General features: G+C 39.1%; 1 protein-coding gene across 1 annotated transcript in view; it reads right to left on the bottom strand.

The window, feature by feature from the left end:
- elp2 (elongator acetyltransferase complex subunit 2) overlaps positions 1–18,633 on the bottom strand; it is a 128,450-nt gene that overhangs the window by 59,348 nt on the left and 50,469 nt on the right. Inside the window, exons 10-12 of the mRNA XM_073054234.1 lie at positions 16,480–16,580; positions 5,196–5,327; positions 4,846–4,995 (exon numbers count right to left, since the gene is read on the bottom strand). Of these exons, the coding sequence (XP_072910335.1) occupies positions 4,846–4,995; positions 5,196–5,327; positions 16,480–16,580 (383 nt within the window). The remainder of the gene's footprint in view (positions 1–4,845; positions 4,996–5,195; positions 5,328–16,479; positions 16,581–18,633) is intronic.

Raw genomic sequence — 18,633 nt, 5'->3', positions numbered from 1 at the left:
TGTGGGAACAGTTCAGTGATGAGGCAAGTAAACTGAGTGAAGTTATCCCCACTGACTGGTTCAGGGGTAATAGGTGTTTCTGAACTTGGTGGTGTGGGTCCTGAGATTTCTTCCTGATGGCAGCAGGGAGAAGAGAGCATGACCTGGATGGTGGGGGTCCTTGATGAATGCTGTTTTCTTGCAACAGCATTCATGTAGATGTGCTCAAAGGTGGGCAGTGCTTCACCCACGATGGACTCGGCTGTATCCGCTACCTTCTGTAGGATTTTCCATTCAAGGACATTGGTGTTTCTACCACCAGGCTGTAATGTAGCCAGTTAATATAATCTCCACCACACATCTATCAAAATTTGTCTAAGCTTTATGTATCATGCCGAATCTTCACAAACTTCTAAGGAAGTAGAGGCACTCCTGTGCTTCCTTCGTAATTGCAATCACATACATGCTGGGCACAGGATATATCCTTCGAAAGGATAATACTGAGGAATTTAAAGTTGTGGACCTTCTCCATCACTGATCCCCTTTGAGGACTGGCTCATGGACCTCCAGTTTCCTATTCCAGATGTCAATAATCAGCAAAAATGCATGCAGCAGCAGCTGACTTAGACAGTAGTGATCGTCTCAGTGACAAGCCAACTGAAGAACCGACCATTGGTGCAAGCCCTGTGATATGAAACTGTGGCTCAAGAGAGTTGAAATCCAAGCAGAAGACAAAGATAGGAACCAGCTTCCTGTCAAGCTTCACACCAAATTTTTACCCAGTCCTCCTCCAGAACTTGTATCCTCTGCTTCAGATTCAAACCCAAAGAAAGATGAACCCTCATTTAATGTAGATATTGCAAAGTGCCTGAGGATGTCCAACATAGAAACACATGGGTGTTCACAACTTAGAGCACACAAGGGCTGAGCAGTACACCAAGTGAATCAGCGGCTCACCTTTCAACAGAAGCTACCACAAAACAAACTGCACAGCCCTCACTCGCTGCACCAGGCTGTGGTGATAAATCACCACTGGACAACAGCTTGAGTGAGATACGCTGAGACTGGCCAGAAAAGTCATCCACAGAGTGGTGGAGAATCTAGGGAGGGTAGCAAGGAGAACTGAAGAAACAGTAACAATATATTGCAGAACACAGATGGACACACAGTGCAGCATACACCAGTGGACTCCAGGAAACTGAGCCAAGAACCTATTGACTCTTCAGAAGAATCAGACCCAGTTACAATTGTAAATTCAACGCCAGCACCCTGGGCTATTACTGTTTTTAGCACACCCACAGCAGAACATGACGAGGAGCCAGTTGAGCATCCAGCAGATGTAGCAACTTCCTTATACATCTAAAGATATGTTCAGGAATATTTGTAGTTGCTGGAAGAGCCAGCAGATTTGTCATGGAGCTAAAAAGAGGGGTCTGTTTATCCCTGCCAACCTTCACTGAGTATGTCGATATTTCCAGCAGAAATGAAATCCCAACTACTGAGGCTGTGCACAGTCATTCACAACTGAAGGACAAAGTTGACAATTTTCCCCCTCTTGACTCTCCTGCTGCCTGGCTGAGACACCATCTGAACACATAAGGCACATGAAGAGCTGTCAGCACGATACACCTTGTGGCCACGACTGGATTTGGATGGCGTCATAGTAGGTGAAGTCTGCTCGATGGTGCTCATCAGTCCACTGTCAGTGCATTTGAGACTAAATGTCTGGAGAATGGCTGCCCAAGTCATTTCAGATCCCGTGAGAGTAGTATTTATATGAAAGAAATGATTGTAGAATTAGCCAAAAACAGCCTTTGCAATTGTTGGCACGTTTGTAATCAACCCCTTAGTACAGAGCTTCTGAATTGGGCAAAGGTTAGGATTCCCCTTGTTGTTCAAAGACAGGTGTATGCAGAAGAAGTGCAGTTCATCACAAAGCAAGAACTTGACCTAATCCAAAGTCACCTCCATGAACATTGTCCCTTTCTTGACTCTGAAGGGCTACAGCGAGTTGGAGGATGTATTAAAAGAGGCACAACTCACTTCAGAGGTACTTCACTCAGTCGTCATTCTGGGTGAGCTTTTCTCATCAGACATTACCACGAGCAAGTATGTTATCAAGGCCAACAATTAAAAGCTAAAATGATTTCGAGACCAGACTCTGAAAAAGTTCTTTTGCCAAAGAGTTAATGAAATCATCATTTGACTGTTAGCTTCAGTAGTTAAGATGACAAGCCATGGATGCCAACCAGGGAGTACTCTGGACTCCAGAGGTGCAGTTTGCTTCGTACATAGTTCATTTTGTATGAACATCATTTCCTGTAGGCAAGCTGTTTTTTTAATATCATTTCCTGCATGGGTTTCAACTTACTCTGGATCTCGACTTGAAGCACACAGTGCAGAAAGATATCCACCTCCATCCCCTCTTTATTTCCCCTTGAAATAGCAATATCTGTGAGTTTTAAGCTTTCTTAATAGTAGTAAACATTTAGTAGATATATTTTGAAGGAAGTATTATGTTTATTTTTTATTACCATTAAGCTATCACTGTACCACGAGGTCACTCTGGTCTATAGGGCAAAGTTATAGAATGTCACGTGTGTGCATTACCTTGATTAATACTGATCATGAGAATAATCAATAGCATATTCAAGTGTATGCCAATTCCTTATTGAATTTATTATATCTTTTACTTAACATTTTGCAGTTTAACAAGTTAGATCTCATTAAAAATCTGAAAAAAGCTTCTGGCATGGGTGATATTTCATAAGGTGTGTAACTATCTCTCCTTGCCTAGCACTGTACATGTGCATTGCAAGCAGATGGACTATTTCTAATATGTTCTGAGAAGCCCAATTGAAAAAAAACATCTTCTTTCCAGTGAAGAGGTATCTTTAAAACATAGTCATCAAACCTGGGCATCTTTTCTATTATATATTCTTTTGATTAGGGATCCTGATATTCTACCTCCTCTACTTGGATAAAACGCAGCTTTACTACATATAATACTGAAAGCCACCAACAGTGTAATGATACATCACAATTACTCTCAGTTCCTTTTCTGAATTTTCCTTTGCCTGTTCAACTCCAGTCTTTACACATTTATGTAACTTCTGTGTTTTCAAGTCATGTACATTATACATCAGGGTTAAATTTAGAATTTGCCTCATGAACTGCACATCATGTTAAATTTTTTATCTGCATTCAATATGGTTCTATGTATTTTTGAGGGCAGTGATTTATCAAGCATGTGCTTTATTTTCCATATTCATGTCAGTTATATAGGTTATACATATGCAGTGGTCCAAACAGTAATTCTGACATGCTTCAGCATATTTTCCAATTGCAAATAATTTTTTAGTTGTTCAGTGTTAGTGTGGCTAAGTTCTCTTAGTTCTTGATAGCAATTTCCAGATTTTGGATAGGCCCAAGTGACAATGTGCTCTCTGATCACAATTTTTTGAGGATGGCTCATTAGCATAGCTCGTCAGATTTGGCAGATGGTAAGGCGTACATCTGTAACAAAAATGGCAATTTGCAGCAAAGTAAACTTGTTGCCCTGAAAGTGAAGATTTGAAGCTTAAAAGCAATAGAATATTTGTAGTCATTGCATATCTTGTTTCTAATCATAAGCTAAGTATAAGCACAGATAAAAATACAAGACATAAATACGTTAAAAATAAAACTTAGGAACTATTTAGATTTTTTAAATAAATTATAGACCATTTCTTGTATCATTTCTAAGATAATTGGCTGATGAAATAATCTGGCTCCAAAACTCTGTAAATACTGTTACACATCATTGACAAATATAAAGCAGAAATGGGATGATTTCCTTCACTTCAGCAGAAGAAATACAGTCAAGCACTTCCTTGCTATCTCCCTGATTAGGAATTTAAAACAAGGAACACACTATGCAAGCTAGAGACAGGAATAAATTAGTATTCTACTACTAGGATTCAGGAGACTAATGTAATAGTTAATTTCTCTTTATCTTGTTTTGATACAAAAATATTTTGTGTCATCTGCTTAAAGACGAGCACTTGGGATGTTATGTTGAAGTTTAAGACTTCGGTCTGGCCAAATTTGGCATATTTTGTGCAGTTCTGGTCACCTACCTACTGGAAAGATACCAAGAAGATTGAAAGAGTATAGAGAAAAGTTACAAGGATGTTGCCAGAAGTTGAGGACCTGAGTTACAGGTAAGGGTTGAATAGGTTAGGGCTTTATTCCTTGGAGCTCAAGAGAATGAGGGGAGATTTGATAGCGTGTATAAAATTATAAGGGGTATAGATAGGGTAAATACAAACACAGCAACGAACAAATTGCTGGAGGAACTCAGCAGGTTAGGCAGCGTCTAAGGAGAAACAAAGACAGCTAACATTTTAGGTTGAGACCATTCATTAGGTCTTTGCAACACACACAGAATTTTTCCACTGAGGTTGGGCGAGACCTAAAATAGAAATCATAGGTTAAGGGTGACAGATGAAATATTTAAAGGATTTTGAGGGGTAGGTCTCTCCATTCAGAGGGTGGTATGAGTGTGGAACTAGCTGCCACAGGAAGTGGTGGGTGTGAGTTCGATTGCAACATTTATGAGGTTTGATTAAGTACATGGATGGGAGGAGTATGAAGGGCCAGTTTTGAGTCAATGGGACTAGGCCGAATAACAGTTCAGCATGGTCCAGATGGGCTGACAGCCTGTTTCTGTGCTGTAATCCCTATGACTCTCTGACACCGTAGCTATCAAGTAAAAAGTACATATTTGTTAAATTTAACTTTGAAGAACTATATAAATCAGATTTCTTTTAACTCAGTCTTTCTAACTGCATTCACTGCTAATGCTGATGGCATCATATTGATTACCTGGTCACATCCTGGCCTTCTCCATGGCGCAAATAATCGGGTTGTCTGATCAGCACCAACACTTAAAATAAAGTCTCCCTCAGGATCCCAGATCAAATCTTGGACAGAACCAAAATGTCCAGAAAGCACAACTTCTGGGCTCCATTCTCCCTGAAAGCATTTGAAGATAAATTATAATGTAAATCCAGGGAAAAGTAATATTAGTGAAAATCATGTTGTTTTAAATATACAAACATATCCAATCCACTTGAAAATTTCTACATTCACATTCCATACAATTTTGACGCTGAAAGATCAAGAATACCAAATGTAAAATCACACCATTTTCAGATGACTCCAAGTTGATTTACCATATTGAACTTGTTCTTACGCCAGAGGTGAAGAGCTCCATGAAATGCATGAGCTAATATCATCGATCCATCAGGACTAAATTGGCAGCCGTAGAATCCCAGCGTATTTCCACCCACTTCTCCAACACGAAGCTAGAAATTGTTAGAATGACACCTTTTAATTTCTAATCCATGCAGAAATTCTACGATTTAACTTGGATCTAAAAGTAAGCATTAAAACAACTTCTATGTAGATATATACACAAAGACATCAAAATTGAGAAGCATTTGGATGAAAGAAGTAGAGAATGTTTGTCAACATCTTAAACACAACAGCTGCACATCTCCCACGCAAGATTTTTTTCTTTACTTTCAATAAAGAGGTGATATCCCCAACCATTATTTCTGGCTGTCAAATTTTGAAATGGACAACTCAATGAGAAAAATAAACCAACACCTTTTCCTAACATTATAATTATGAAACAACAAATATTTAATTATGGGTAAATCACACATAGCTAACTGAATTCTCTACTTCATATAATGGCTCCAGTACTGCTTGTGGAAAGTTGCGTGGAATGCAGTTGCATAAATCTATCCAGCAACTACAGCAATTGTATTAAGCAGCTCTGCATGGTGCACTTTCTTGTGGTTTATCGAACAACAGTATTGATCAACATCTGTGGCAAGGAATAATGCTCAGAATTAACACTAATTGATGAGTGAGCCTTCTTCCACTAAGGAAGTCTTGAATAATTTGGTGGCTTTATGCTTTCTTGGAAGTTTTAATGTTTTCCTGTAATGTCTCAATGCTACAGTACTGTGCAAAAGTCTTAGGCACATATACATAGCTGTGGTTAGTACTGTATGTTAGTTAAAATAGGAAGGTGGTTGGGAAAAAGAAATAAGAGTACTTATCTTTGTGCTAGCTCCATAGTATTAACTGTTATTAGGTAACTGGAAAGACATAGCATACAGTACTGTGCAAAAGTCTTAGGCTTCCTGTATCTGTTTGGAAATCCATCCATAAAAGCTTTGCAGAGTGCTTTGGAAAGAATGAATGTAAATAATTTTTAATTTGTATTCTTATAAATGACAATGTTCTTGGATTGTAGGGATAGCAAGGTTTGCTGAATTCAACTCACACAACTTCTCATTGTGTCACAAAAGATACAATTTCTCGGTGCACCAATGTCAATTTGACTTCCTAGTCTCATTCCAACATGTCGGCTATCGCCTCCTCTACTGCCACTAAGAGGCCACACACAGGTTGGAGGAACAACATCTCATATACAGTCTCAGAGGCCTCCAACCTGATGGAATAAACATTGGTTTCTCTAACTTCCAGTTATATCTCCTTACTCCCCCTTCTCATTTTCAATTCCCTATTCTGGTTCTCCTCTTACCCCTTCTCTTCTCCTCACCTGTTCATCATATCCCTCTGGCGCCCTTCTTTCCTTTCTTCCATGGTTCATTACCCTCTCCTATCAGACCTTTTTTTCCTCAGTCGAATCTTTACTCTCCTTCACAAATGCTGTCTGATTTGCTGTGTTTCTCCAGCACTTTGTGTTAACCACGGAACAGCCCGTGGTTCAAATAGCCAATTGATCCCATTTTCTTCTCTAATCTAAGCACAATGCCAGTGGAAAACATTCACACAAAGGAAAATTAGAAACATAGAAAACTACAGCACAATACAGACCCTTCGGCCCACAATGCTGTGCTGAACATGTACTCACTTTAGAAATTACCTAGGGTTATCCATAGCCCTCAATTTTTCTAAGCACCATGTATCTATCCAGGAGTCTCTTAAAAGACCCTATCGTATCTGCCTCCCCCACCACTGCCGGCAGCCCGTTCCACGCACTCACCACTCTCTGCTAATAAACTTACTCCTGACATCTGCTCTGTACCCACTTCCAAGCACCTTAAAACTGTGCCCTCTCGTGTTAGCCATTTCAGCCCTGGGAAAAAGCCTCTGACTATCCACACGATCAATGCCTCTTATCATCTTATACACCTAATTACAACAAAACACACATAAGAAAAAATGTTCTAAAAGATTACAAAGTTAGAAGCATTTTGTGTCCAGAGGTAGTGTATAATGTGACAGCCAAAGTGAGCATAGAATAGCAAGGTCAATAACCACATCTGTGTTTTCTACCTCTGCTTTTACAGAATACTGCCTCATTTATTAAATTGCTATCTTATTTTCTTTCAGTTATCAGGAAACATCCAGATCATATTGATTCAGAACAGGAATTTCCAACCTTTTAATGCCATGGACCAATACCATTGAGCAAGGTGTCTGTGGTCAAAATTAACTAAACACACCTGACATTCTTTTTGAGAATTATTTGGCAATAGATCTCTGCCTTTCAACTGCCCCATTGCTGAGATTAGTAATTCATCATTCTGCTAATCATGGTCATAACGTTAGTAAAATTGGCACAGTGCTTTTTTGCATAACTGTACAAACGTGATAAAAACATTGTAAATTCCTGGAAATAATTCACAACCCAACCATTTTTCTTATTAATCAAATGAAGTACAATCAAAGCTGCTGCAACATGATCAGCATCCAATTGTAGAGCATTACTAAATAAGAGGCAATGGAATGGATTACAGAGCATCATAACGGATCAATTGCAGCCAATACAGACTGGGGCTCATACTCACAGAGGACACATTCTTCTGGGCGCACGCTTTCAAGTGCACAGGTTTTTTGTCTCGACGGTCCCTGTTCGTAGCTCCCACACTGCAAGTTGTCCTGTGTGTACTCTTACTAACATAACTCAGTAAAAACATTTTATCAACTACTTCGTTGTAGTTCTCGCTCCGCACATGCATAGCATTTTGGCGACAAACTCAAAAAAAGAATGACTGCTCTACTCCAGGCACCCCTTCCATTTTGGGCTGCAGCTCTAGCTAAGCTGACTGCTTGAAACCTAGCTGCAAAGGATGAAATCCTTTCCTGGATCATATCGAACACCTAGCAATTTTAACACCAGCAGCAACGCTGGAGGAAACAGTGAAACTCAAGATGCTCTATAAGTACTTGGGAGAATTCGGGCAAATACTGCAATGCCCTGCACCTACAAAATGAATCTGAACTGACAGATGCATTTGATGCTTTGGACACTGGGACATGCAGCCCAATGTGTTTATAGCACGCTTCACGTTCTCACAATGAGAACACAGATGATTTCATCATAAGACTGATCCAAGTGGTGCAGGAATGCAAGCACATGGATATTCCCTCGAGCGATTTCAAAATGATGATTATCTAAGTGTTAATTGTTGGAATCCAAAGTGGGAAGACAACAGGAGCCTCCTGTCCGAAAAGCACAATTTGTCCTGGGATTAAAAATGCTCCACAGCTTGCCACCCCCATCACCACTGATTCAGACAGTAATGGAGCAAGAGTCCATTCCTGAAAATGTTAATATTTGGCAGGGAATACCAACCTGCAGCCTACAGTCTCCACAGAGATACATCACTGCGGAGAAAGTCATTCCCAATGGACTGATTGCAAGCATCAAAAGACAGTCTGCCGTTTCTGTCAGAAGAATAACTCAAGAAGCTGTGCTTTACTGAGCAAGGCAGCATGAGAATTCAGCCATTAACTCCACACACTGAAAAGGCCAAAACGAAGAAGTGGGCACTATTTGTCAAACCCATGACATGGGCCACCAAAACCAGCCTCCTGATTTGGTTACACACACAGTGGACAAACAGCCCGTGAAATATGAGCTGGATATGAGGTCAGCCATCAGCTTGGTAAGCAGATTATCCGCATACTAGATTCCAAAATTACGACCGCTGAACTCAGTGTTCCACAGCAACGCTGGAGTTTTGTGTGGACGTGCATGGTATCTTTACAGCTGAAGTGATTCACCATGGGGACCGGTGTCACTTACCCATGCATGTGGTCAGAAGCCAATGGCACAGTATGCTGGGCAAAATTAGATTTGAAAAGACACTATTGGTGCTGTCCTGCATCAAACACATTGTGGGGAATCTCGCATTGAATGCTCGATTACAAAGGCATCAGTGCATTTTACAAGCTGACACTTCAGATCAATATCATGCTCCAGCAGCCAAGTTCAAGTTTATGGAGAATCGCCAGCCACAGTCTTTCAAGGCCTACCCAGTGCCACATACAGTGGGTCCCAGGGTACAAAAACTTGACCAGCCACAGAGAGCAAGTCTCCTACTGCCAGCCATCTAGGAGCAAATTTGCAGAAAGCAAGAGGTCAGATGTTTGGTGCCAGAGACAAAGTCTACATGCACATCTCGCAGGAAGAAAACTGGCTACCTGCTGCTGTCTGGTATTGTCACGGTCAAGTAGCAGAAATTGAGCTGACATGCGTATGAATCGTCAGGCAACATTTGGATCATATATGCCAGTGAACTGACGAGGGAAGTTGCAGAAGCATCTTCTGCTGATGAAACCAGCACCCTAGCAGATGAACCAATGGGTATTTCATCAAGACAAGTAAATTTTCTGTTCTCAAAATCTGGAAGATATAGAGATAGAAGCTGTGCCCCTGCGGCAGTCCACAAGGGTGAATCAGCCAGTTGACTGCTAACAAGCAGAACAGTCAGTTCACTGTTTTTCTCACTTTACCTTACTAATTCAATTCAATTCACTTTATTTTCTGTGAGGAATGCGTAGTGGTACGGACAATATCACAGAACTTAAGATACGCATACACTGCATATAGTTAAACACAATATAAAATATTCACAATAGATAATACTAAAAATTAATGCAAGTGATTAAAAAAACAAATACACATAATAACACTGACTGTTTTTACTGTCAAAGCTGCTATACATACTATATATTCAAAATTGGGTGCTGATGAGTCCAATGGAGGCAGGCACAAAACTGGATAAGGCTTTTCTGCTGCTGATGGGTAGGGACCTGTAGCAGTGTCCAGATGGCATAAGAGTGCAGTATGTGTGAAGTGTATGTGTAATGTCCTCTATTATTTGTTGAGCCATTGTTATTATCTGTCTCTTATGGATGCTGCTGAGCGATTCTTGTTCCTGATCAATGACTTTGCTACTTACTCTGACAGTTCTGTGGAGTGGGTTGAGGTTGATAGTGCTCAATGCTCTGAACCACGCCATGATGCAAGTTCATACTGAATTCAATGATGTAGTTATAAAATGTCTGGAGAATCGATGGCTGGACTTTAAGTTTCCGTATCTTCCCAAGGAAAAATAGCCGTTGTTGGCACCTGGAAAGTATCAACCCACCATTTGTCTCAAAGGTGATTTTGTTATCTATAGTTGTGCCAAGGTACTTGTATTCTCCAACACGCTCTATTCCCTTCTGCAGTTCCTATCCATGGGGGGGATGGGGTGGAGGATGAACTGTACCAGATTAGTTATGGGCGATCGATGGCATGGTGAATCAAAGCACTCTCTTTTAGGAGCAGGCTTTCAAGTGTTTCTTTCGTCTCAGTGGGCCCGGTTTGTCCCTCAAATACTGTAAGTTGTCCAGCATGTACCATTACTAATGTGACTCAGTAAAAATGTTTAATTATACTAACCCATTGTAGTTCTTGCTCCACACATGTGTAACATACAGTGCTGCCTCATTATTTCCAGGAAGAGTTCAAACAGGTAAGACTATTAACTGAAGTTCTCAGTCTAGCAGCTGACAATTACACAATATGCAAAAAACACCTTAGCATGCACAATTGTGATATTAGAAGCTTAAATGCTTAAGTTTTGCATTTCACCTGACAATGAGACATGATGGGCGTCACTCACTAAACTTGCAACGTGATTTATTTTCAAGTGGTTGACCTGAAATGACAGTGCCATGTATCTAACAGTATTTCCGAGCTCCATAGTTCAGGTATAAATTTCAGATTGTTTGATCTTGGAATTTGAAGATGATGATGAACTGCAAGAGTAAACATGTGAGTTTACCACAAGATAACTCAATCAATATTAAAAAGGCATTAGTACAGAGACAGAATGAAGTCATTCAGCTTCTCTGGCTAGGCAAATCTGGACCTCCTCAATTCCACTTATCCAACTTTCCCATGCATTCCTTACTTATTTCAGTTTTATCTGCATCAGTTTTGATTCATTCATTTTACTTAGCTTTGGCAACTGAGGGAGTAGTTCAGATTTCCATTACTCTTTGTATTAATAAGAACTTCCATAAATCAGCTTTCATGAACCATGAATGCCTTAGATCCAATTTATTTTTTAAAGCTATTTCTCATTGGACTTTAAAGTTGTACACCACAGAAATAGGTTCTTCAGCCCACCACATATATTCTGACCTGTCAGCACCAAACCCACTTGCCTGTATTAATTCCATATTCCTCATGCCTTTTTTCAAATTAATTACCTATCCAGATACATCTTAAATGCTGTTAATGTTCTTGCCTCCACCAACTCCTCTGACATATCATTTCAGATATTCACTCCTTTTCATGTGAACAATTTACTCATCTGTTTCCCTGTAAACCTCATACCTCTCACCTTAAACCAACAGCCCCCAGTTTCAAACATCCTTTACCATTGAAAGCAGACTCTAGCTATCTACTCTTCCTCTGGCTCCTGGGGAAGCAGTTTTTGCTCCATTTGCTCTTCGTAATACTTCAACTATTTCAATGAGTATTCCCTTCTATTAACTTAAGGGAATAAGAGCCTGATGTATAATTCTGGCCAGAGATCCTGCAGATGCTGGAAATCTTGAGCAACACACACCAAATGTTGGAGAATCTCAGTAGTCCAGTCCTAATGAAGTACCTTGGGCCAAAATGTAAACTGTTCATTTCCCTCCATAGATGTTGCCTGACCTGCTGAGCTACTCAAGCAATTTGCATGTGTTACATGCAGTTTACCCTCTTGAGCTTAACATTAACTTTCTGCTAACACTGGCACCATGCAGGTCCACTGGATCTATTCTATTTAGTCAACAAGCCACCAATGACAGGCCCCTCATATTATGTAACATGACTGCAATATTTTTTTAAAAAAAGGAAAAATATAGTTTACAAGTATTTTTAACAGAAGAGAGCAAAATCTGTTAGTTTTCCCTCATAGGAGAACTGCAAACAAGCGAAAGAGCTATATTATAAATGACTGGTCATTTAAAACCACCAATGAGCATAGAATTTCTTTTTTTTAAGAGTTGTGGATCTCTAGAATTCTCTGGCCCCAAAATATATAATGCATATATTTAAAGTAGATATAAAAACTTGGAAGGATCCAGAAATGAATTGCCATGCAAGAGGAGTTGAAGGTGACATAGATTAGCCATGATCATATCAAATGGGAGACAGGAATGAAGGGCCTACTCCTGCTCCATTTTCTTTTTTTTTGGGGGGGAGGGGTCTTGTTGTACATAAAGCATATTCACATGTATACAGTATTCCTGCTTTAATGATCTGAGAAATCTTTAAAATATTCACATTATAAATAAACATTATGAAAATAAAATGAAGAAAATAAACATTATCTGCTTCTTTCTTCAGAGAAGCTTCCTGGCACTCCTGAATATTTTCAGTGTTGGCAAATTTTAGCTCATAATTCTGGCTTCGATATGTAATACTTTTAAAAACCATCAACGTATTTTTCTTTGTACTCAGTCCACCATTACTTTGGTTAATCTTCATACTCCAGCAGTCATAGCTTCCCTTCCTCACCAAACTGCTGTCTTTTCCAGTTCTATCTCCGATGGAGTAGAAAACTTCCCATCTTTGTCTGCAGCTTCTCTTTGTTAGGGCACATGTCAATTCCAATCTGTTTGAAGCAGAACTACAGCAATCCCCATGCATGGGTGCGCTTTGCCAACATTAATATTTTAGGGCACTTTTTAAAAATGCATAAAATTCCATTACAGTAAGTACATTTCTAATGAGTTGAGGGGAGACCTGCATGGGCTCTTTGTATGATTTTTTTTTTAATTTTTAAAAAAATTCCACAATTGTGACCTACTTACAGAAATCTGCTTTGCGAATAAAATCATCAAAACTGCTAACAACTTGGACTTATTTTATGAACAATTAAAAGTGACAATTTACAGGTTTTTAAAACATGACACATTACAGAAAAAATTGCCAATACAGAAAGAAATGGTCATTAAGTTATGAAGTCCAGAGACTAGGAAGAATAAAAGAAAGCTTGATCAGGAAGGAAATATCTGCTTGCTTTCCATTGATGAGTACTTTTCAGACTGTAAATCTGAAGTGTACTCAATTAACTTTGGTGCAGAAATAAATAGCAAGTGACAGCAGGGTTAGCTGCAAAAAAGCTACTTATTCTCCCAAAACATTCTATATTAAAAGTGATTTTGATGAAACAGCATACCATGGGAAAACACAAACATAAATGAGTAGATTTCAAATTACCTTGTTGAAGGTAATATAAAAAAGTGGAGAGGAGAGAGGCTACCTAACAGAAAACAGAGCAAGTTTAAAAGCAGCATTGTAAAGGGTGTCAGTCAGCAGAAAATTGTATCCTACAGGGCCCTCTGCAGGGGCATCAACTATACGTAATCCAAACAGATGAAAAGACTAGTGTAATTTAACTGACAATGGCTGGGTTGGCAAGTGTGAGGAGAATACAAAGTCTTTGCCATGGGATATAGACAGGATGAGGTTATCCATCTTTTTAGGAAGAATAAGAAATAACTGGAGTGAATCTATAAAATACTGCTCCAGTAAAATATCTGAGCAACCAAATATGTAAAACACAAAAGATTTGCACGTCGGTACAGCATGTAATTAGGAAAGGAATATAGAGCATTAAAGCTTTCAAGCAACTTCATAGGGCACTGTTGAAACCACTCCTGGTGTATTTTGTTTTGTTTTGGTCTGCACATTTAAGGAAGAATGAGATTGCGTTGAAGGCAGAGCAGAGAAGATTCCCAGATAAATTCCTGAGATAAAGGGCTTGACACATGAAGGAACATTACCCCTATATTCATTGATGTATTTGGACAGGCATTGACATGGAAGACGTTGAGAGATTTCCCCACAGCGGAAGCACAGTTTCAGAATAAGTGGACTTCATTTAAGACAGAGGTAAGGTGGAATGTCTTCCTTCAAAGTGTCATGGACCTTTGAAATTTTCTATCCCAAAGAACTGTCGAGACAGTCATGAATGTATTCAAAGCAGAGATTAACAAACTTTTAACACACAGGTGAGTCAAGAGGGATAAGGAAAGAATTGGAGAATGATATGACGTCTAAAAGAAATAACCTAGAATTCTTATAAATGATATATGAAAACTGGAAATGTGAGAATCATTAAGATTCAGGAAGTACACAGAATATCCTATATAACTACAGGAAGCAGCTGAAGAATTAACGGAACATCTAAGCAATGGTGAAGTATCAGATGTGGGAAATCTTACTGTACTTTGGTCAAATTTTCATTTGGATGGCAATATTTGATTTTAGAGCCCAAAGCACAGGAAGACATAATAGCTTTAGAAGGTTGGAGAATCATAGAGCCACCACAATAATATATTAATTTTATTAACATTAACAAGAATTTGAAAGGTCAAGAAATTATCCAGCTGAAGTACTAAAATCATTAAAATGATTAAAAAGGGTTACATATAGAGAAACCATGCCCTCTGATGGCTGGATCAAGAATAAGAGGCTATGCCACAGTGAACCACTAGCACTTTTTTCAACAACAGGTCCAAGGAATTTGTAATACTCACCACCAGCCCCCCAAGTAGCTGTGGGCATTATGATAAATGGAATTATCACGGTTGAAGTGGAATGAGATCCATTAGGCAATGGTTAAAGACAGTCAATGTAAGTTAGATGTCATCATTCACTATCTACTTGAGTGTCAAGTAAAATTGAGAAGCTGATATACCTATTTTCATGTTTATGTTTCCAAAAGGTGAATTTTAGTTTAGATTATTACAGGCATATATTTCTGAACTAATAATAATTAAGCATGCATACTTACAAGTGTGTTTAAGTTTCCCAAAGTGGAAAATTCTTCATGGAGGGGAAACACTCTCCCACCCAACTTTCCTGCCCCAGGGCATACTGGACCTGGGCTCTTCTGCTACTTAACAATTGGAAGCCTCTCTTGTGTCAAAAGCCAATTCCAACCAAGCTGTCTGGACTTCATTAAAAATAATTTCCATGCTAATTTAATCATAGAGCAAACCCATACTCTTGCTTTATTATCTCTCAGAGATCCATTCTGCTGCCCCAGGCACCAGGACAACAGGGAGTACCTGTGGTAGATAAATAGTTCAAAAGACAACTGATGTATTGCTTCTTTCATTGACCCGCCATTTACACACGCTTCTCCTCCAGCAAAAGGGGAAAAATAAGATTAGATAGATTAGATTAGATAGATACTTTATTCATCCCCATTGGGAAATTCAACTTTTTCCAATGTCCCATACACTTGTTGTAGCAAAACTAATTACATACAATACTTAACTCAGTAAAAAATATGATATGCATCTAAATCACTATCTCAAAAAGCATTAATAATAGCTTTTAAAAAGTTCTTAAGTCCTGGCGGTAGAATTGTAAAGCCTAATGGCATTGGGGAGTATTGACCTCTTCATCCTGTCTGAGGAGCATTGCATCGATAGTAACCTGTCGCTGAAACTGCTTCTCTGTCTCTGGATGGTGCTATGTAGAGGATGTTCAGAGTTATCCATAATTGACCGTAGCCTACTCAGCGCCCTTCGCTCAGCTACCGATGTTAAACTCTCCAGTACTTTGCCCACGACAGAGCCCGCCTTCCTTACCAGCTTATTAAGACGTGAGGCGTCCCTCTTCTTAATGCTTCCTCCCCAACACGCCACTACAAAGAAGAGGGCGCTCTCCACAGCTGACCTATAGAACATCTTCAGCATCTCACTACAGACATTGAATGACGCCAACCTTCTAAGGAAGTACAGTCGCCTCTGTGCCTTCCTGCACAAGGCATCTGTGTTGGCAGTCCAGTCTAGCTTCTCGTCTAACTGTACTCCCAGATACTTGTAGGTCTTAACCTGCTCCACACATTCTCCATTAATGATACAATAAGGATACAATGAAAACCCCAGATCCACAAAGAGCCCATGAATCTTGAGAACGACACTTCAAGGAACAAATCAGCCAAGCAATAGCTGCTCCAATACACTGCACTTTGCAAACATAAACGGGTTTAACAAAAAACGTTATTTTTAAAAATCAGAAATGACAATTGATCTTCAATTAGTTGTGGTCAAAATCTCACAACTTGCTGCCAATGAATGAAGGAAAACAGCATTAAAATATCATTGATCAGAAAAACTCACCTGTTCCAGCCACACACCAGATTCTTCATCTGAAGCCCAAAGGATCATTGTTTTATCCATTGATGCTGATAACAAGGATAAGGGCTGTTCAAGTCTGCTATCTAGAGGAGAAACAAGTGCAGAAACAATCAAGTCCTTCAGGTCAGGCTGTACTGAATGATCATATACAAATAGTTGCATTTCACTACCTGAGACTTGAGCTCAGGAATTAACAGAGCATTTTTTTAAAAACAGATAACCAACTAAATTAAAAATTTTCACTCGAAAAGCACTTAAAACAACAAACTCAAATAAATTATCAAGAACAATTAGTTACGCAGTTTTGAGTTTCTGATCCTCAGGTTATCACAAAAATTAGTATGTAACTCTCAGCCCCATCATTTGCATTTAGAAACAACAACTTTAAAGTCTTGGCCTAATTAGATGAAGCCTTCAGATCCAGTCAATAGGTAGGTTCATTAACCATCCAGACACTTATCCATACTCAATCCCATCCTCATCACAATAACCATTTCCCTTGCCGATTTGACAGGATCAATTGAATAAGCACTCTGGATGCTGCAGCCATGTCACAAAGCTAATCAAACTGATCCACGAGACCTCCGGTCTTTGACAGGCCTTTACTGTCAAAAGTGTTTTTTTTAAATATGCTGTATACAAACCAAGAAACAGCTGCAAGTAGACTTAGGCAATGAAAGAAAAAGCTTAATTAAAATAACTTAAGCAACCAGAAGTTAATTAAAAATATAAAAATGCATAGGAAAAATAAGCAAACCACTTATTGTATTTAATGAAGATTGGTGACTTTTTAAAATGGGTTACACCAATACCAGTTAGAGCTAGACAGAAGTTCACGGGCTAGGTGTGATATGTAGCTAGCAGGTAAAACCAAAACATACCAGAAATACTCAAAAGATTGAAAAGCAGAAATAAACTATTAACACTGTAGGGCTATGATATTTCAGCAGGACTAGGAAAAGTTTTACATCTGCAATTGCATTAAGGAGAGAAGACAATGTCTGTAATGGGCTGAAGACCAAATTAGACTGAAAGATACAGCTGGCATTGGTACCAGCTGAGAGAGAATGAGGTCTGTATATCACAGCTCTCTGTCTGGAGAAATAATTAGAAAGAAAAGAATAAGGACATGGCAGAGAAGATAAACACTTGAACTGTGCAACACAGAAAACCAAAGTTGCTAGAAATCCGAAAAACAAGAATTCTAGAAACAACCAAATCAGGCAGCATCTATGAAGAAAGAAAATGAAATTACATTCCACATTGATAATCCACCCCCCCACCACTCCGTCAGAACTGGCCAAATCCAATACAAACCAGAGAGGCTGCTTACGACATCATTGAATTGTAGTTCTAAAATGTCTTACAAGATAAGGGGGTTATCCCTAAGTTTGCACTTCAATGGAACAGCATAAAAGACCAAAAGAAAAAGAAGTAAGATTAAGAACTAAAATGTAAGGTTAATTGAAACTCCGAACGCTTTTGGAGTGTTTTCCCATTGCTTAAAAAAATGGGCAATATTGAACATTTCTCTGCTTCTGGAAAGGCATACTCATGTCTTTAATGTTTTAGAAGATTAAGAAGGTTCAGCATGTCACCCAACGCTCCAACAAACTTCCACCGACATATTGTTGAAGTATCCTGACTGCAACACGGTCTGCACAAGAACGTAAGAAGCTGCAGAGAAAATACACGCAGTCCAATGCATTAATGCCACAGATCTTCTTACCATCAGAAGTATCTACACAAGGTGCTTCCTCAAGAAGACAACATCTATCATCAAAGATTCCCACTATCCAGGCCATACTATCTCCTTACAGCTATCACTGGGCAGAAAAAAAAGATGTCTTAAGTCCCACATCACCAAATTCAAGAACAGCTACTTCCCTTCAAACATTCTGTTCTCAAAACCACCTGTACAATGCTAATCACTACCACAGCAGTACTGTGACTACTTTGTATTACATTGGACATTTTATTGTTCTTTCCTTTTTCTTGTATGATTTTGTATAAATTATATATTTTTTAAAAACTTGAATGTTGTGACTCTGACATTACATGTCTGTGACACTGATACAAGCAAGTTTCTCTTTGCACACGTGTAATTGTGCATCTGATAATACACTCGACTTTCAC

The sequence above is a fragment of the Hemitrygon akajei genome, chromosome 8, assembly GCF_048418815.1.
Source record: "Hemitrygon akajei chromosome 8, sHemAka1.3, whole genome shotgun sequence".
Lineage (NCBI taxonomy): Eukaryota > Metazoa > Chordata > Chondrichthyes > Myliobatiformes > Dasyatidae > Hemitrygon > Hemitrygon akajei.
This window is presented reverse-complemented; position numbering and strand designations above follow the sequence as displayed.